Below are 21,483 nucleotides of genomic sequence, written 5' to 3' on the forward strand. Positions count from 1 at the left end.
CTCAGCGCCTCCAGGCCCCGCTCCGTGCGCTGGGAGGCGGCGGGGCAGGCTCGGCCCCAGGAGGGGATGCCAACGGCTTCACGCTTTGGTGTGCTCGGGAGCTTGCTTTACCGCGAGGAGAGAGAAGGGGATGGATACTCGTGTCTGCTGCTGCTCACAGTAATTTAAACCAGAGTTTCAGGTAGTCTCAATTAAGTGAATTAAACAACCCCTGCTGCACTCTCCATGGTGACTGATCCCCGTGACTCAGTCCCGAGCCCTGGGCATACTTTGGCCCAAACAAACCCCAAACACTTAACCGGGGGAACACAAAGCCTCCAAGCGCAGTCCTGAGTCTGGCCGCAGTTTCGAATCAGGCCTTTGACTCACGACCCTGGAGCTGCTGTTAGCAAAACAGCCCGCTTTTACGAGCGGTCGCGATGCCTGACCTCCAGCAGCCAGCACCCTCGCAGCCCTCAAAGCCTAACTCCCCCTCCGCCATCGCGGGCGCAGGCCAGGCGCCGCCGGGCACCCTGCCCAGGCTGCCCGGGGCCAGGGCACAGGCGGCCCCGCTCCGTGGAGCCTTTCCCACGGCTACCTGCGGCCGGCTGCCCCGCTCCCATTGACGTCAATGGCGGGGCACCCCCAGCTTCCCCCGCCTCTGATGTCGGGCCTTGTCCTGCCGCTGAGGGCTAACACCGGCTTGTTCTCAGGCTGCCCTGAGTTAGCCAAACCTACTGTTTGAATAAGCATGGGGAACCATTAGCAACACTTTGCCCTGGCTCGCAGTGCCCAGGGCTGCTCTGCTGAGCTGGGTCCTCAGTGTCACCCAGAGCCCCTGCTTGCCTGGAGGCCTTGCTTACATCAGCAATGCTGGGAAGGTGGGGTGGAACAGGATTTTCTGTAACAAAATCACTTTAAGAAACATAACAGACTACTGCAAGTCATATCATTTTCCTATTTAAAGAACCCTGTTCACTTCAAGCTTTTGCCAGCAGCCCCTGCTCCCCCTGGCAGAGCTGCAGCAGGCGCCTGCCCCTCTGACTTCTGACTACAGAACAGAAGGACTGCACCTCCTCAAGCCTTGCCTTACTGAAACTTCTCAGCCTGATAAAATATCGCAGGTCTCCACCAACGCTCATCCCCCAAATTATAACACCAACAATTACAGAATAAAACCAAACACCTGGTCCTCATAGCATCTTCAACTTTTTCACTTCCTAACCCCTTTCTTGTTATTTTAAAATAAAGTACCTAATTTAAATAAATTATTGTCTAATTAATTACTCCTTCCATATTTGTAGTATAGGCTTCTATGAATATGTAGTAACATTTCCTGGCTTTGTAACAGACTTCTGACACAGCTACTGCTCTGTTGTTCCAATGTCCTCCAGGGACTGTTACAAACCTCAATGACACCTACATTTTAACTATCTCATATGGGTGAAAGGTGTATAAAAAGCAAGGAGGCTATTTCATTCTCTGCTGACTAAGTATCCATGATAGCTGCCAAGGTCAAATGCAAATGGTTCTTTCTCACAAAGTGCCTTCTCAGGATGGCCACCAGCAATTCTACTGAGCTGAAGTCACTAAGCAAATAGACTTGGGAAGGCTCTGATAACTCAGGAATTAGTGGCATGTGTGAAACCCACAGCCTCAGTTGCTGCTGCATGTTACTCATCCCTTCTTACTACCTGTGTTACAACGGTTGGTAGTGCCCAGTCCTCATAGGGGCTGTATGATATATTCAAAAGCATGATCAAAGGAGTGGGAAGAGAGGACAGGCAGATGCACAACACAAGCTGGGAGGATAAAACTGGAAACCACTGGGAACCCAAACTACATAATCTGGAGGCTTCATGTTCCCTCTCTTACAGAAAAACAAACAGAATGTATTAATAAATTATTGCTAATTACAATGCCACTTGTCATGGGCTCCACATGGGAGATGGTTCTTAAGAAAAGACCATGCCAATGCTCCTGCAGCAGTTTTGTTCAGTAAATCAAAGGTGAAAGATTTCATTTCTTATCCCTATTGTAACATGGAAACTGAGGATTCTGGGTAAATCTTAAACAACCCTGACGCTCTATATGCTGTTAGCACCGTGCAGCCCAAAGGCATCAACAACTGATACAACTACAGTGCTGGCAAGTTCAAAGGAACTTTCCTGGCAATATCACATGAACAGTTTTCATACCATACTTCCAGTGCTTGAATCAACCGTCTGATTGTGTCACGGCTCTGGGACATCTCAGTGATAGTGGCAGATGGGGTGGAAGATTACACCACATTTGTCACCTGACCGGACACAGGTAGGCACGTAGGGCTCTAAACAGACCATGGACTCTGTTGCTTTTCAGCACAAGGTAAAACAATGTCCTAAGAGAACATGACATGTATTCTGTGCACTCCAAGACAGTCCTGGCTCTGAAGAGTGAACAACACTCTGTGAAACACTATTAGCAAGGGGGATGTACCCAGAGCTTCCTCCCTGTTCCACACTCGGTCAAAGAGCTGCACACAACCAGCCTCATGCTAATAAATCTCCTAAGTTAAAGCAGGTGTCATTGACATGTGGCAGGTTACACAAGGACCAGGGACATGCAATCAAATGACACATGCCACTCATAGTTCCCTTCCCTCCTGAACATGTGTTCAGGGGTTGCAGTGTGACAAATGTGCCCTGCTGCTGGAATAAATGCGACAGGGAGCTGCAGACACTGCTGGAGACCAGACTGTTGCTGTTCACAATTATACATTGAGCATTTTGTCTCCCTCACAGCTGCAGTTCTGGGCTGTGGCATATTGCTGTACGTAATGGGATCTGACAGCACATACTGTACGCTGTGGGTGGGCAAGAGCTGCCTGGTGTGCAGCTCTTTGGATCTGTGTCCTGGCCATTCATATCACCTGCATCTGACTTGGCACTTGGTGGATGTACAGTCAATGCAGGCACTCTGCAAGGGGAGCAGGCTGGCGAGCAGCCAACGGCAGCAAGGACAGTCTAGCAGAAATAAGCTGCTGTTCCCAGGACCACCACACATGTATGGGAAAACTTCAAGTCACCCATACAAAGCTTCCCTCAAGCACAACCCCAAATTCACCTTCACTTCTGCTGCCACACTTCAGAGGAATCGGCCCCTACAGTCCGCTTCAACTTCTGCTACTCTGTTCCTTTCTGATTGTCATGGTTTAGCCCCAGGCAGCAGTGAAGGCCCACACATCTGCTAGGTCTCCTCCCCACACCAGTAGGATAGGGAAAGAGAATTGGAAGAGTAAAAGTGAGAAAACTTGTAGGTTGAGATAAAGACCATTTAATAGGTAAAGCAAAAGCCTCATGTGTAAGCAAAGCAAAATGAGGAATTCATTCACCACTTCTCATGAGCAAGCAGGGGTTCAGCCATCTCCAGGAAGGCAGGGCTCCGTCACACCTAACAGTTACTAGGGAAGGTGAATGCTCCATCACTCCTAATGTCCCCCCACTTCCTTCCTCCCCCAGCTTTATCTGCTGAGCATGACATCACATGGTATGGGATATCCCTTTGGCCAGTTGAGGTCAGCTGTTCCAGCTGTGTCCCCTCCCAACTGCCTGCGCACCCCCATCTGATCGCCGGTGGGGTGGGGTGTGAGAGGCAGAAAAGGCCTTGACTCTGTGTAAGCTCTGCTCAGCAGTTACTAAAACATCCCTGAATTAATCAACACCATTTCCAGCACAAATACAAAACACAGCCCTATACTAGCTACTACGAAGAAAATTATTCCAGCAAAAACTGGCACACTGACTTACACTGCCTTTTGCTACAAAAATGTGTGCCTTATTTAAATGAAGCACTTTAATTCCTCTTCCTTGTATAGAAAGACCTCTATTAAAGTGGGACTGTCTGGGCCACAGGTCTATGATCTAGAAGACAGCCTATCCATTCAAAGATACAGAAAAATATTTGGGCTACTTCATGTGATTTGAACATACTCTTGGAAAGACAAAGCTGTTAATGAAACATCAGCCCACCTAATCCTTTGGTAGATGATTTTTATTTTAGTAGAGGATAAAGATATATTGAAATTTATGCATTTTTGCATAAAATAAAGATTATTGAAAAAAACAACTTGGAAGATGCAAAAGGTCTGTTTTTTTAATTCATGCTAAAAGATCGCTACGTGAAATTAATCACAAAAATCTGTCCAACTCTTCAATAGAGGAGGAAAAAAACCCCTGACTTTTCCCCTATATTTTTGCTGTATTCTCATTCACAGTAGACATGTTTTAAAATGATTTTATAATGTGACAGGGACTAGGTGTGTGCAAAACCACAAGGAGAGGGAACAGCCTTTGGTAATGTTACACGGTACTCAAGATGAAGATATAATGGAAATAGTTTGTGGATTTGGCTTGACATGATGACATGACTCATAGTACAGAGATCTAATATGAGGAATATGTTAAGTTCCACTGAAATAAAAGGTGGCTGTAAATCTCTGCAGTTTTAAATACTGTGATTACCACTAATGTGGAAAAAGAAAAGTTGTACCAAGAGCAAGTCTAATCGTAAAAGCGTTAATTTTGCCAAAAAGATTATCAGCTACTGTTAAAAAAAAAAATAAAAAAAAAAAATAGGGGATTTAAGTTCAGGTGAGCTCACCCCACGGCTTTTCAGTTGTGAAGCATGAAGTATAGGAGAATTTGCTGGTTCTGGTATAATGTTTCTTATTGTGGCAACTAGAAACAACCTAAACAAGGCCATATTAAAGCAACATTTCCCTACTATTATTTTATCCAATAAAACTGTTGATATTACCAAGACAGTAACAGAAAATAGGATGTATTGTCTCACAAAGAATGGTCCACAATGACATGCACTGTAGTAAGAGAAATATGTGCATAGACTATGTCCTGGCAATAAATATCTTCCTGCCTCAAAAATCAAACTCCACACAGCGTAGCACATCACACCGACTACACTGCTGGCTGTGTCTTCTTCAAGGTTAGAATGTGCATTGTTTGCCTTGAAATTACAATAGGAAAAACTTCAATTTTGCACATGCATATTTCCATAGTTAACATATAAGGGAAATACTTCAAACCCGACAGAAAGGCATCGCTATTCTCAGAGACTGGAGGCAGTGCAGACTATTAGCAATTAGTCAACCACTTAACCCCACCTAAGGAGCCAGCAAGGGTGCTCTGTCAGAACCAGCTTGCAGCTGACACACTGTGAATCACCTAATAAACTATATACACTTACTCTAGCATGCAAGAACAATGGCACCGTTGTACTCTCTTTATCCCATAACAACCATGAAAAATAAGAATAAGCTAAGACAGGCAATATTATACCTGAGAATTTTATAATGAAGCAGAATATGCTTTCCTAGAAGCAAGAGAAGCCCTTCTGATGATGATTTGCAGAGAAGTGTGTGTACCTGTGTGTGTATCCAAGTCATTACCAAAAAAAAAAAAAGGAACAAGCTTTATCCTTACTAGTATACCAGATAGAGTGTCCAGTAGACTGTCCACTTACTTATATTTACAAGATACAACTTCTGCCTTATTTAGAAGATTTGCTTCTTCTAAAGGTGTGATAGAAGGGGAACCTTTTTCTATCATCTTGGAATCATTAGGGCTGACGATCAGAGAGTAGCATGTTCCTTTTACTGCATATGAAAGTGTTGCCTTCTCAAATCATGACATTATTAGTCACATATATACTTCTAACATCATAGATGATTTAAGACTCCGGCTGCTGTTCTGCACTTGCATTTTGAATAATGCCTTACAATACTTTGATTTTCTAACTTTTTGTTCATGTCTATGTACTTTATAAATGCCTTTTATGTCTAACATTAGCTCTTTCTGCTTAAAATAAACACCGTTTTGAAAAAAAAAAGGTGTTTATATATATTTATATAAAAGGCTATAGCCATCTCTTTACATTATGCAGATAACTGCTACTTTTTAATCAGAAGACTTTTATTTTAAACACAACAATTTTATTGTAAAAGATACTAAACTATTCTTTGGTTAAAAGTGGTCCTACTTTAAGACCCTGATTGCTAATGGGTTTGGTTAACACAAAACATTACACTATTGATGCTGGGGCAAGGTTCTTAAGATTTTAGGGGCAGAATTCTGGTTTCAGATAGAGCACTTGAATCTATTCTTCAACGTCAGCACACTTGCTTTTTCCCAGTATCTAGGTGATATGACCATGTTTGGATAGAAATTACTGGTAATTATTACTCAGTAAAGCTTTGTCTTGTATTACCTAAAGTCCTGAGCAGTTCAGCCGTAGTTCTGTATTTAGGCCATCTTGTAATTATGTGAGAATTTTGTGCACTGGGAACTGCTGGAATCGACCATCCGGCCCTTTCAATGCTGTTTGAGCCTCTTGTCACATCCTCAAATATCATACAGATGCCCTTTTCTTTTTACTTTTGGGCAACTGTCAGGAATAATCTTGGAAGAGAAACACAACTTTGGGAACTAGCTATGCACAGAGCTAACACAGCAAGAGAGACAGAAGGAGGAGACCAGGGCTTTGCAGAAGGAAATAGGGGCAGTGTCCATTAGACAACACCAATTGTGTTGATTATACTATAAAAATACTAATTGTAAGTTATCAGGTAGCTTAATACAAGTAGGAATGGTGCCATTATCTCTTCTGAAGTATTGAGAGTGTCAGCAAATAGCTTTGGTTGTACAACAGGCACCAGTGATTCAGGAGCTGGAGATAAAAAAAGGAACTGCACACTTAATATCCTGCTTACAGTTCCTTAAAGACAGATATTTCATCAAAAGAAAAGGAATTCTTTTAACATATCACTATCAGTTCTGTCCTTCTGGTCCACTCTCCTTGCTCACAAGCTGAATATTTCATATGCTAAACAGTTTATTAACCCCTAATCACCCAGTTACTTCTGTACTTGATTGCATGTGTAATTACCTTTTGTCAGGTACAATTTGCCTGATAAACATGTCAGAACACTTGCTGCTTAGTCTGTTGAAACAGATAAATGCTGCCTTTCCACAGCCTTGGGGCATAATTAACAGGGAAAAAAAAAAGGCAGTTATGAAAACACACAGAAGCTGATTCAGTGAGGCAGGAGTTCACAGCATGCAGCCCGCCAAGGCCCACTGCCTGGCCCGCTATGCTTGCCTGAGCGCTTATTGAGTTCCAGCCTGCTGTGACAGGGCAACAGGGGCAGCCCTCAAAAACTGAGATTTAAAGTAGGTTTCCACGTGAACTTCAAAAAAGAGTGGGATGATGCCTGTTTGAAAAGAAAAAAACAACAAAGTAAAGCAGCAGATAATGATATTGGTGGAGTCCCTGCATTGTTGTGTGTTATACACTCGAAGAGGCTCTCTGGGATGAGACCAGGAAACGAAAAACTAAAAGGCAGAGGAAAAAAAATGAGGGAAAGAAAAAAAAAAAAAAAAAAAGCTTTGTGGCATTCTTGGGCTCAGTTGCTTCTGATTTCTGCCCTGTAGTGTTTGCAGGTTATGTACCCGCGCACTACAGGGAGTGCAAAAAAAGAAATCCTTACCTGACCTCTGGATAACCCAAACAGGAGATTAGCCCATTTCCAAGCAAAGCAGGTTGTCACACTGTTAGGCCAATTGCTTCTATTGACACTTTGCATAAACATCTTACACAGGGTGATCAGAAAGGACTGTTATGCCATTAACGCTCTTTTTATTTTTTTATACCTAAGCCTTACAGAATAAAGGCCTTTCCGAGTAAGGGATAACAAAAGGGTCAAGAGGTCACAAACATTCTTTTAAGTAGGCAAAAATCAGGAAAGTTTAGATTCATTGAAAAGTGCAAATTGAAACTTTTTTGCATCTTGCACATTCCAGCACAATCAGCTTTTTCTAATTTCACTCTAGCAAATTAATTAATATATTTAACTGTGCGTTTTTACTTTTACTTTTAAATAGGAAGATGTGAAAATCTTCATTTTAGCTGATAGTAAACTGTCTAATCTTCTTAGCTAATCAGTAATCTAAATAGATTTAGACATCACCATCCTCATGAGGAACAGTGTGATAATATATAGATTTTTTTTTTTTAAGTGGTATGACTGAACAGTCTCTCGTGTACAGTTTTCACCTATAATTTACACAGCATGTGGTTTGCACTGTGTACAGAAAAATATTCTATATTTTCTTTTGTTTTGTTTTTGCTTTGATCAGAGATGGAAACAATCTCCCTTTAATAGCATAAAAGCCACCTGCTGGGCATCGCAGACTACAGCTAATTGGTAAATTCTTTGAAATTTTGATATAATGGATTTTGACCTCTTTAATTAAAAAAATCCCAAAGCCTAGAATACTGGTGAACTCTTCTGGGAAATGAACAGTGCCAAGCATATACAACTGCAAGCTACACCAAAGCTTTTCTTAGGAAAGAGTACAGAAGTAACATTACAAATTTTTCCTTGACAATGCATAGCTTTTGACCTAGAAAAAAAGTCTGATGATTCTTGTTAGCTATGTATCATTTAAGTCATTAGGATAAAGGAATAGCAAATGTATTCATATTTCAATTATTACTAATTTTATTGGGGTTTGGAGTTGAAAAGCTCCAAAGATTAAAGAGACTATTATACTTTAAACACAGTAAACTAACAAAAGCCACTCACAAATATCCCACCCCTCAACATTTTTCACCCCAAGGAGCTCACACTGTACCTATACACACCTTGTATTCAGAAGAACAAAGAGGTTTGATGACCGAAGAGGAAGCCTGTCAACCAGAATCATTATTGTTTCGTAATTTCTGACATAGCATGGAGCTATAAGCTCATCAATTTGTGAACTGTGAGGCAAATTTGTCTTCCTTTTGTCAAAGCACTTACTTATATTCTGCCCAGCATAATGGGACCATGGTTCATGACTGGGACTCACTGGAAACTCCTGTAATGCAGCTACACAACTGCAATGCTTTTTTTTTTTTTTTTTAAGTCTTTGCTTACATTTAATGCACAAATGCACAATAATATAGGTTATACAGGTATACACTTACTTCCGACGAATTAACAAAAATCTCCTACATGAACATGAAGATAACACCATCATTAGTTCACCTAATGTTATCTCCCTGTTTATTAAAGAACGTGCAGCATGAAAGCACTTTCTAGATTGGAACTAAAACATGAATGACCAGAATCAGAACTGGACAAAAAGTCTTGTTCACTCTAAATATTTTCTTGTCACAAAGGAACAATAGAAGTATTTAAAATATAGCTATCTAAATCCAGTTTACAAGGAAAAAAGACAGAGTTTGCTAACTGTAGAATAACAACACCATACCAACCAAATGCAATTATCACTTAATCAGTAGGTGTTCGTTACTGCTGACAAATATCTTGTTAACCTGGTTAGCAAGTCTGCCTGCCACTTGCCAAAATATTTTGTTTTATTTACTCCTGGTGACTTATTTTGTGAATAGGGGGAATTTTAAAATCCCCCCTACTGATCCCATAACTGGAATAACACACATTGGTCTTGTATTTCAAAGTGTAAATTGATCTCTTGATCTGTGAGTGTCTCCCTATAGTTTATGCTACCTTTTTCTGGATTGGTATAACAAATGCATTTTCAAAGTGATGTTATGGGGACTTAGCTATGCAATTCCCATTAGTGTCAATGGGGGTCGCAGGCTAAATTCCTTGGCAGTGCTTTGAAAACTGAGCCCTGGATTTTCAAAGGAAGGATAGTTTGTGTTAGAAAGGCAGTGTCTTTCCGTTTTTAAGCCACTGCATTAAAACGTGCCTTTTTTTTTTTTTTTGTAAAGCACTATGCATTTAGAAATTGTGCCTAAATTTGGGATATTTAAATGTTGTGAGTGAAACAGTTTTATATTTAAATACTTCTAATTCAAATTTATAAGTTAAAATCGTATCTGTCACTATCTTGAATGCTGGGATATAACATTTAACACATTTATAAGTGTACAATGTATAAATTCATAGGTTATGTCAGCTGAACCACTGTAAATTGTTATGATAAGAAAAAACAGAAGCTATTTGTATTCAAATAAATCCTTTATAACATAAATTATTCCCAAGTGCAGAATTCTCTCCTAAAATTTGGACCCTGAGGTATACTCTGAGAGATGCCTGGTCTTGTAATATTCATAAGCAAGCCCAAATACATTTTTTATTCTTTGGAACTTCAAATGAACTTAGGCCTGCCCTGCAAAATAGAGTGCTTGCTGTTGAAGTCACATGGACAAGCTTGTTGCTGTTACCATGACCAGAAAAACCACTCACAACATATAATTCTTACAAATCCCATTAAAACTTCAAGCAGCCCAAGATGTAACATCTAAAGAAAGTCAATGAAAAATAGTCACTAAGGCAAATATAAATAGCTAGGCTCCATGCAATACACAATACAGCAACAAGTAATACCTCTTCAAAGAAGATTTGTTTAATTACAGTGCAAATGTTTATTATGAAGTGTGTTGTTGTTCATCATTAAAGAATAAGCTGGACTAGTAGCAAAACAACCGTCTTTTGAGTCTAGAAACAGGGAAGAGTTTGAAAAGCAGGAGCCTGGCAGACAGTCAGGCTCCAGAGGGCACGGGCTCAGGCCAAATTGCTCCTGTCAAGCCCGTTAGCCCGTACATGAAGTCCCTTTAGACAAAGCGTAAAACTATGTCAATGGTAAAATGTGTGTGGATTAAAAATTGTGTATTATGCAATGGTCAGGTCATTCACCCATTTTTTTGTTTTAGAGCTTCTAACACAGAGGCATACACGCTCAAACAGCACGCAAGGGTGACAAGTGCAGCCCACTGGAACAGGACATCTGCCTCTGACCTGAACAAGACTTTGAAAATACAATTTCAGCTGTTAAAATTATGAAGTATTTATTATAGCACAGTTAAATTTAAGATATCATTTTTGTTTGGCTTCTGTTTTTTTTTTTAACACAGGTTTGACAGTAGTACTTAAACACTGACATTTACCAAAACCATGATTAACTGAACAGGCTATTTTTACATTTGAGTTCATTTAAACTTAGATTGTCTATATGCCATTTTTTCAATTGCACGAGACTTCTAACAAGAGGTCTTTAAACTATTTGCTCATCTATGAAATAATGCCATAAATAGCAAGTGATGTGGCACAGTACCTTAAAATAAGTTCATTGGTGATTAAAACTGTATAATTACAACTCCCAAGTTTAAATTTCAGCCCAGTTACTCCTAAGATTGAGGAAAGGACTTTTAGATACATGTCCCTGGTGCGATAATGTAAATGGATGCCTACAGGAAGACAAGTAAGCATGGCACAGCTCCACAGCCTCGTGCTCACAGAGGACACAAAGACCAGCTCTTTGTGTGAAGCTGCAGCTCCCAGAACTGACCCAGGAAGCCACCAACCTGGCCACTGGGAATGAGTGATTCAGTAGCAGAACAGGGTATTTCCTGCTCCTAACTTTCCAGTTGTGTGTCATATTCTGACTTGGACCAAAACATGAAAGGAAATTATATCTAAGAAAAATACTGAAACTACACTGTTACAGAGATTGAGGCTTCCAACCTAATAGGAGGATATACATCATGTCTGTAAGGTTTATGAATCTTCAGCATTTGACCTTCACAAAGGTCCATGATCTCTAGTGTGCACTATGAAACACATTGTCTCCACTGAGGTTCTGCAAGAGGAGGGGAAAATAGTTCGTTTCAACACAAGTCTAATTATTTTTTCATCTATCACTTTTTGGTTTGGTTTAAGATTTGTGCAGTTCTCAAAAAGCTGTAGATCTAAGTAAAAAGTGCTCCAGATTCTTAGGTGGCCATCAAGACCCTCAGCATTTTATATACAAGGCACCTTTCAGAAAAGCTTTTGCAGGAAGGGAATACAAATATAACAACTGTTCAATAAAGTATCTCAGCTGATCTTGGGTGCTGAGTTAGAATATGTGGAAAGCCACTGAAATCTAAGACATAATAGGCCATAAACCAGCATCATTTTATTTGCAGAAACAAAAATCCAGTGCAATCCATAAGGCACAGGCACATACAGATGTTCTCACAATGAGTTTACTGTAAACAGATAGTTATTTCTTCCAAAGGAGTGCATTCAGGGTATGGCTGCATAACCACCCTTCATAGCAGATGAAGTTACATCCCTTAGGGAAAGCTATACTAGATCTGGGAACCACTGGACAAGGAATTCCACAATGAGTAGCTCAGGAATGTAAATATAGACAAGTTAAAAGCAAAGCCAAAATCAGTAGACAAAAGTTTCATATTCTTTCCCAGACAACCTTCACTTTCTTCTTCAGCTACTACAAGACAATTACTTCCACTTTTATATCTATCAAATGACTCTAAAAACATTTTATCAAATAATACAGCCTGTATTAAAATCCTGGTACTTGTTTTTGTTTTTCTTGTCTAGATAACTTGGTTTAGCAAAAGCTTCTCAGCCCAGTAAGCTGCAGTAAAAAGAAACCTGGATAACTCAGAATTTGTTTTTTGTTGGCATTTTGCAAAAGATCTTTCTTCTCCTGATGCTGTGTTTGCATGCAAACGTACTAGGAAAAACCCCTTCTGCTTGATGTCAATAGTCCAATACTACTTTTGTAAGAAACACATCTTCAAGAAATTATTCTCCTTAGTAGGTGACCTTTTTCCTTTAGAATATGCCTTTTCTCCTCACTTCTCATTTTTTTTCTTAAAATGTTTCATCTGAAAAAATTATTTGTTACTATTTTTCTGGAAGGCAGAATAATTCCAAACTATGTAATATGTCATTTGTAATAATTACTCTTCATATTTTAGCTCCAACAGATCCTAATATACATGGAACTTTTGCTGAGTAATGATGGCACAAACCAGTCCCTAATGCCTCCTGCAATTTGAAAACCTCTTCCCCTGATTTTACTTGCCACTTTGAAATGTTATCCCTTTCTGGTGAGTAATCCTGTGCTAGATTCTTTTGCTTCTTAAACGAACATTATTCTCACCCTTTATTGACTGACCACATCTATTATCACATGTAAGCAGTGTTAATCCTCTAGTAATTAACACCCTTATTAAAGTAATTTTAACTCAAAGAAGTTCGAATCGTATTATTGGTTTTATTTAATTAAGCTATGGGGACTGTTTTACACTGTCATTTGAGTTTTCACCTTATGCCTTTTCAATCTACTAGTTAGTAGGTTCCCCCTGCCTCCCCAGTTACTTGTGTATTTCTGTCTAGGAATTACTCAATATTATTCTGTTTCACCGTGAACTTTTTAAAATATCCTCTATGTCAATGGGTGCAAGACTTAAGACACTATACTGAACATATAACCATTCCCAAAAGTATCATTTGGATGTGCATTTCAATGATACTATCAAATCTAACCTTTTACAGGGCTCAATATCTTGTTAGTGCTTAAAATGAAAGAGCCATTTTTAACGTCTTTCTCATACATCCTGAGCATGGGCAAAGATTTTTATTTAAACTTTAGACTGGAATGCACTGAGTTGTGCCCCTTACAAAAGCTGGCTCAGCACTTTTTCTGTTACTTTGAAAGTAAGTAAGGTTTTAAAATTGCATTTTTTAGTGTATCTCTACTGCATGTTCCTTTCTATGGGAAAATATCTGATGGCCCACGTTCTCTTACAGATCTCAGGTAAGCTACCGAACTGACATGTTTGACACAGGGTCAAAAGATGAAAACTGTCTTCTGGTTTAACTGCATCACATTACACTGTGCACTCTGGAAGAGTGTGGGTAATTGTGTGTCCTGGAACGATTTCCTAGAGGCACGCTACTGAAACCAGCAAAGCTTGCGTCCTCCTGGGAATAAGGCAACCTGATGGTTTCATGGACTTTATACACCATTAACTGTGTACTGAAAGTTCTTTTTTTCTTTGGGTAAAAACATATCTTCAAATTTCTGCTGTTTACAAAAGAAATGTTCTTAACAGATCTCAGCATAAACTGTGGAAAATGATAAACATAGAAAGAAAAGGATAAGAACAATAAAGTACATTTATAGACAGGAACTGACTTTTTTTTTTGTCCTTCATCCCATATGTTTAAGTTCTTCTTTTCTCCCCATAATCTACTGCTTCCATCTACTCATGTTTTGACTTTTTTTCATTATTTCTTTGTATTTCTGTTTTTTTTTATTCCCCCCCCGTCACTCTTTCTATGATTGCAGGGTCTTCTAAGTTGTACTGCTCTTTTGCTAATAATGCCTTATGGAAAATCTTCTGCAAGAGTTTTTCTTTAGGTTCTAAAGCATAACCTATATGTGAATCTTCTATGTAAACTTTATTTGTTATTTCAATATTTCTTAAAACAGTGCGACTTGCAAGATGACAAATTGCTCCAAACCATGTATGTTAACACGGTATAAACCAGTATGATATAAAAGCGTGCCTAAGAACATGCTAGTTCAATCATATTGCTTATACTACAGTTACTTCATTCAGAAACCATTTACATAACAGTATGAAAATCAATAATTTCTTTTACCACTTATTAGTATCTTCGTACTGACAGAAAGAAAATACAAGGGTTTCACCTCCCAGATTTCACTGACTGACTGGAGGCAGTCAGTCAGAATAATATTTTTTATTTGTTATTTCTGCAGTGCTAAAACACCCAGCTGAAGATCAGTGTCACATTATGGTACATATTGTACAAACACTTTTGAAGATACAACCTTTTTTCTAAGACACTATGATCCAAATGAATAAACATTAATTAACTACATTTCACTTACTCAAGTTCCTGCCATACTATGTCTATGCAATTCCTTCCTTGTGTTGTTATTGTTCTGAAGCAGAGAATAACTCTTTTCTTGTTATAAAAAATTCCTTTGATTTTACGTTTTCCAAAGAAGAGATGGACTGATTTTCTTTTTCACAGAAGAAAGGAAAAAAATGGGACATTCTGTTTGCTGCCTGTAATTGACAGATAACCTACAGAAGGAATGGAGCCTAAGTATGTTGATTGATGCAACTGAAAAAATATTGAAGGCAAATTTGTAGGGTTAAGGGGTTGGTAGTGGTGCTCAATACGTACTACATACCAGTGATACTACCAGCTTAGCAAAGGCTGGAAGATGTAAGCAATTTTGGGGCAGAAATTATTGAACATGCTAATGTGGCTACCAGTCCCATGTCTCCCTGATGGGAGACTAGGACTCATAAATGTTAAGAGAATACAAATAACAAGTAACTTGAAGGAAAACAATAATTTTCTTCTCTTGTGTTCTTCAATTAACAATGCTCATTCATTACTCATAGGACCCACATACACCCATAGGATTCAGAGGAAGTCCCGTGGAGCTGCAGGCTCCAAAACTGAACTCCTTCCATCAGCTCAAGGCTACAGAAGGGCCCAGACACAATGGTAGAGATCCTGCAGCAACTGGCTGTCAGCAGGAAGACAACAGCTTGATATAAAGTATTCACAAACTTCAAGAAAGTCATGTACCCAAATCTTCTTTTGTTGCATTTACATCTTTTCTTACATAACAAAGATAAAGGCAAGGATCAGATGGGAAGCAAAACTGCTAACAGGAGAAACTTCATTCCACTGAGTACCTTTCACTGAATGGGATGTGTATCAGTGACTCAAAGAAAGGGTAAGTATGAGTTTACAAATATAATCGGCACACATATCAATTTCTTCTAGTTCAAGCAAGAGATCTGTTAATTAAGAAATTATCTGAAAGTGAACCTTCTAAAACATTTCTATACCGACAGGTCCTTCTGCAAAAGAATAAAAGCTTCTCCAGATAAAGGTTATTTAGTGTTTTCTCTCATAATGTCCTTGGCAAGTACTGCTTCATAAATAGTCTCCCAGGCACAAAGTATGCCAGTTATTAAAGAAATTTAGTATGTCGCTCAAGAAAACTGAAGCCTTTGGATTCTGGCATTACACACAGGGTATAATCAGGATATGCCCTTCAACTACCAAGGACACAATTTTAGTGCCATTTGGTCATGATCTTACAGGAATTTTCTCTATAACTATGGGATGAGCTTTCTTGAACAGAAAGCTTTTCCAGAGATAGGAAGTTTTCATTTTTCAACAGCTCTATAGGTTTTGAATTAATTGATTAAGTATTTGTAAACCTTGTCTCGTGAAAGTACTGATGATGAAGAGCTGACAGCTGATTAAATGTGACAAATGGTAGTATTCAGATGGGGCGTAGATATGTCCATCTAAATAGTCTGGACAGCAACTTTTGCCTACTTTTTTTTCTTTTTCTTTTTTTTTTTTTTTTTTTTTAAGTGAAACTTTTAGGAATTCCTGTGATAGTAGTATTTACAAGCTGGAACTTCTCTAAGAAGTGAAGTGTTTCACCTGAAACTGACAAATGAGACCAATAAATGCCATCTCCCATCTCAGTTCCAAAATTATAAATTCACCTAATAAACACTCCCCTCCACCCTTGTTCAACTAAGGCTTATGTTCCTATGCAAAGGCTGTTATCTGCAGGTCTCTAAGTCAGATTGACCCAGTGCTTTAGAAATTCTGCCATTTTCTAAATACACAGTATAGATTTCTTGTCAGCTCATCTAATTCTTGCATATATATGGTTTGGTAAGTGGAGAACTAAGAGAATTGTATCCCTTAAATGAATTAGCTTAAAGAAACAACGAGAAATTATTTTCTTATTTTTGATAACATCCATGGTTTAGGTACCTACAGCATTCTTTACTGTCAATTAGGAGATAATATTTAGTTCAAGCACTATAGCTTTCACCACATAGTCTGTTGAGCATGATCTACTATACTTTCTTCTGGAGAAACTGGTACAGTTTTTGCCACAGATGGAGTAGTGTATCTTGTAGTTAAATGGACATACGTATATCATTTTACTTAAGTAAGGTATCGATAAGGCTACTGAAGTGAAATAACAACATTTGTACAGCAAGTTTCTTCAAACCTGTTTTCAGGTATGAGCCCTCATTGTCAGTAAGCTTGGATCTAGAGTGAAAACTTGGTATGCTATCAGCATGTTATCTGTACTTCTCTGATGAAAAAGGGTTGTTCAGATGTTGAACTGGATACAACCTGTTTTGCACTGAATTTGATGAATGATTTAATGTCCCAAAGAACACACATACACCTAATACCTGCCATGTGTGCTCTTAGTTTCTGGCAGTAACAGGGTAGGAATACCTACTGCCAGGAAATGACTGACTTGCCATCCTGCTTTTGATTCTCAAAATCCTTATCAAGACAGTGCATCTAAAGCCATGCTTAGTTTTGACCCCCCCCCCGCTAATTTCTGTGCATTTGTTTCCAAAGCTTCCTAATTCTTACCAGCTGGCAAGGTATAAATCCCATGCCAGTAACGGGCTGGCTTGTTTCCGCACACAGAGCACTGAGTGAGATCTTCCTCACAAATATCTATACACACAACTTGTGATCTGAGCCTACAATGATTACCTATGGGCTTCACAGAATCTAGTTGAAAAGGAGAAATCAAAAGTAATAGATTCCATTGGGGAATAAGTGCTTACAAACAAATTGTCATGTTTGTGTGAAGGATTCCCACTTGTAGGAATATAGTGGTCTGAAAAGACCTAGTGCGTCCCCTACAACCCGGATAACACACATGTAGCATGCAGTCATACTCAAGTAACTGCCAATTTTGAACAGAGGTATGCATATGCATGCTCCTCCTGTGCGATTCAAATACATGAGATATTGAATCTTGAAGTATCCCTGTTCTGCTCACACTGTGCCTCAAGCCACACTCCTGCTTTAGTGTAGAGTCAATTTATGGAGAAGGGAAGGCCAGCAAGAACGTTGCCTTCCTCCCCCAGCAAAGTGAGTATCTATGGTTTGAAATCCAGAGAGGTGCAACTCCTATTTCATTGCTGTCTGAAATCCGAGCTCCTTTCTTTAGCTGAATAAGCAGCATTGCACTGAAAACTAGAGAAGCACAAATCCCATTACATAGCACCCTGAGGCTGGGCTTCATGTTACAGATGTAATGTGCTCTGCTTCTTCAGAGAAGCTGGGGAGTGCATGGCAGGGGGAAAGAGATCAGTAAGTATTGTGAAAGAGCCTCTGTGAAGATGAAAGTCTCAACAACCATTTCCCTTAGGAAGCAAAAGATGAAATATTCTATACTACTTGCTAATTAAAAATTAAAACTGTTGCCTTATGAAAGAAAGGCTTACTTTTATCTTTAAACTCTGAAGTTTTTAAGACTTACTCCTAAACATACTGTGTTAGGGATTTCTCCCTCTTGGAAAATCCTGATATTTTTTCATTTCAAGACTATTCTCTGGAGTAGAGGCCAGGGGTGGGTGCACCCTGGTAATTTCAAAGCCTAGGCACTGTGTGGGTTGGCAGCCTGTGAAGGAAACCACAGCTCACCTTTAGAGCCCTGGACCTCCAAAAGCCATGGTGGATAGGCTTGGCAACAGGATGCAACTTATTTTCTGAAGTCTACTGAAGGGCTCAAGAGCATACCTCATGGGGAACAGAGAAGGTGAGAGCTTCGGCATGCTCCATGTTGGGGGAATTAGAAACAAGCCAGAGCTGAAATGCAGTTACTACCACAGGAAATGAATTCAAATTAAACACTGCAAACAAAACAGTGGGGAAGACTGAGCTGTCAACCTGCCTTTAGTGGCAGATAATCCCATGGCTGGGATTGAAACCCAGTGATCTGTTACACAGTTCCTACCTACAATGAGTTACTTCTGAGTTTATCAGAAGGACAGTATAATCTCTCAGTGATGAATGAGAAGGAAAGAAGAAAGAAGGACTATATTAAATACTAGTAAGAATTCTCTCCTTCAAATAAACTTACATCTGTTGCATGCAACACTACAATTCAGAGGATTATCAATATTTCTCACCAACAATACACTAGAGAATGAATTACAAAGTAAATGGACAAGCAACCCAAGAAACCATCAGTGTAATTTCCATTATGCTTTGGAATCAGAAGAAAATGTATTATACTTTTAAATATCAGTTATCAATTTTTAGAAGGAATACATAATGTGTATTAGCAATAACTTGATCTTATAGAAATGCTTATCCACATGCTTATATCATAAACATAAATCTGACAAAAATGTATCTTCTAATGTTTCCACGGTACATTATTCTGTATAATAATCACATTTATTGCATTATAACCTTATGTCTAATTTATCTCTAATGTTAGCAGAACCTTCACAGAAATTGCTGAAAATCTTCAAGAATTTTCTCCCACACCTATACAGAATTTATGGGCCTTGTCATTCACAGCCCTTGGTCACCCAGACTGGGAGACACCACCGTCAGACTTTAAACTCTGTGTTACCATGTGGGTGGTGATACTCCTACGGTGGTTGCTGAACTCTGGGGTTACCAACAACATATGATTATGTTCACCTGAGATGGCTGCCTCTGCTGCACTGGACCAGCACTGACAGCAACTGGAGGATATGAACAACTTGTACTTAAGTGCCAAAAGAACACAGATGAGACACGGTTCTCCTCATGCCTGGAAAAATAAGATTCCACAATCATCAAGCTGAGTACTTGTCTGATATCAGACAGTAGAGGAAGAATGCAGAGGAATTTTGAAACTGAAGTAGTGCTTGTGGCAGAGAGAAACACTAGCGACAACTTGTGAAGTCAAAAGTGAAAAAAAAAGTCAAGCTACATTTGCATCTTACGTTATAACTCTGCAGGCAATGATTTGATTTCAAGAATAGCCATTTGTTACCACTCTGTTGGTTAAGAATCAGGAAATCTGCCCAAGGACAGCAGCTGCTGACTTCTCAGGCTACCACAAGGTTATCGTTCCCATCTGCTACACACTACACTGGCTCTCCAAAGAGTAATGCACAAATTGTAAGAACCCAGGCCTTCTCCTCACAGTATTTAAGTGTCCTGGACATCCAAGAAACTGCCTCACATTCCAGAATGGCAACCCTAGTCTTTAGGCACTAAAGAACAGATCATAAACAGTACAAAACTAATTCATGTCAGAGGCTGAGATTCAAGTAGGATGAACTAAGACCTGTTTACTTTTGAAGGTTAATTCCAATTGACATAGGTTCTGAATTGGTAGCAAAATCCCCAAAGTTAATTCCACCTCACTTTGGGCCACTGCACTATTTACCCTGACTTCCTATATACAGTAGCAAGAGATTATCTTCAGAGCGCAATGCAGGTCGCAGGAGAGCTGGGTCATCTTCATGAGATGCCAGAGACCAGTCTCTTTAAAGCAGCAAATACACTTTGATAATCTCCTTGCTGAGCTGGCCTGCCCCTCAGTGGCTTTAAGTAAGTGGAGTGAAAGGGTGCACATGGATATGACCTCAGATTATACACTAAGACAAATGGTATGAGGCATTACGCAATTACTGCAGCTGTACAGAACCATGAATCTACCCCAATTTTCTTAGCAGCTGCTAAACTAGCTGGAGCTACTAGTTGCTAGATGATCATGGCTATGTGATTCTCTATTAGTATGCACTATGTGTAATTAGCCAACCACACCAAGTCACCTCTGCAAGATGCTGAGATACTATGGTTACAGAAGTAGCACAAAGATCTTTACTGACTAGGGTTTCTACAGATTACTAAGATCTTTAAGGAGCACGTTAAGTATGAGGAGCATAAGAGGGGATAGTAAAGGAGAAGGAGATGGCTTATCAAAGACAACGTTGGCAAGTGCCTGCCTCTTTCTGATTCCTGGTCTCTCAGAGCTTCCTGCTACTAACTACTGTTGTCTTCTTAGAAGATACTCTTTCTCATGCCAACTGTTTCTGTTTGCTCTTCTATGTCTGTGGAAGGAAGAAGGAAAGAAGTGGGCTTGCGGAGTTAACATGCTGTCCATACACTGTCTTCAGAGCAAGACGGAGGATCAAGAATTGTTAGGATGAAAATACCTATGGCAATTATTTTCAAAGCTGCTCTTCACCCCATGCTCCTCTCCCTACCCCAAGTGTAGCTCTTCTCTTTCTGTCTTCCAAGCTGGCTACTTGTAAATGACTTCACTTCTTTAGTAAAACATGCTGCAATACTCTACTGCCCAATCCTCATTAATCTTACACATTGCCATAATACAACAGAGAGAGAGTAAGCTGTTGTTGAGATAACTGGCTTCCATTAGCAACCATGTGATTGGCAGGACGATAAAGTCTTTTTGCTTGCAGGTCAGCTGCTTTTTAAGAAGAGGGCAATCCTGCTGATCCATCTTTTAGCTACAGTCTCTCACTGAGTCCCAAATCTCCTGCCTTTTAGCTTTGATACGGTTCAAGCTTTCCCCCTTGTATCAGCCCCTACCTGTCATCAGCTCCTCTGTACCAAACAGCCAATATCAGGAGTTTGACCTCAGGGCACAGTCCGGGTGGGCAGGTAAAACCTGACCACTGGACCTACTTCCTTATCTTTCATATCCTGCAATTCATGAAGAAGTATCAAATTCAAACTAAAAAACAGAAGCATGACCTTTTATAAGAACTTTCTGAAAAAAGGCTCTGTTGCCTTTCTAAGTATTCTTGAAAAGA

At 39.6% G+C, this 21,483-nt stretch overlaps 1 protein-coding gene across 2 annotated transcripts in view; it reads right to left on the reverse strand.

Annotated features, from left to right (window-relative positions):
* Positions 1-20,562: 20,562 nt before the first annotated feature.
* The window catches only part of EXOC6 (exocyst complex component 6), a 72,281-nt gene continuing 71,360 nt past the window's right edge, over positions 20,563-21,483 (reverse strand). Inside the window, exon 22 of one of the 2 annotated variants that reach the window (XM_026851081.1) lies at positions 20,563-20,757. In XM_026851081.1, the coding sequence (XP_026706882.1) occupies positions 20,752-20,757 (6 nt within the window). In that variant the 3' untranslated portion in view covers positions 20,563-20,751. The remainder of the gene's footprint in view (positions 20,758-21,483) is intronic. The other variant, XM_026851082.1, reaches the window with a different exon arrangement.

The sequence above is a fragment of the Athene cunicularia genome, assembly GCF_003259725.1.
Source record: "Athene cunicularia isolate RWA chromosome 6 unlocalized genomic scaffold, athCun1 chr6_part1, whole genome shotgun sequence".
Taxonomy (NCBI): Eukaryota; Metazoa; Chordata; class Aves; order Strigiformes; family Strigidae; genus Athene; species Athene cunicularia.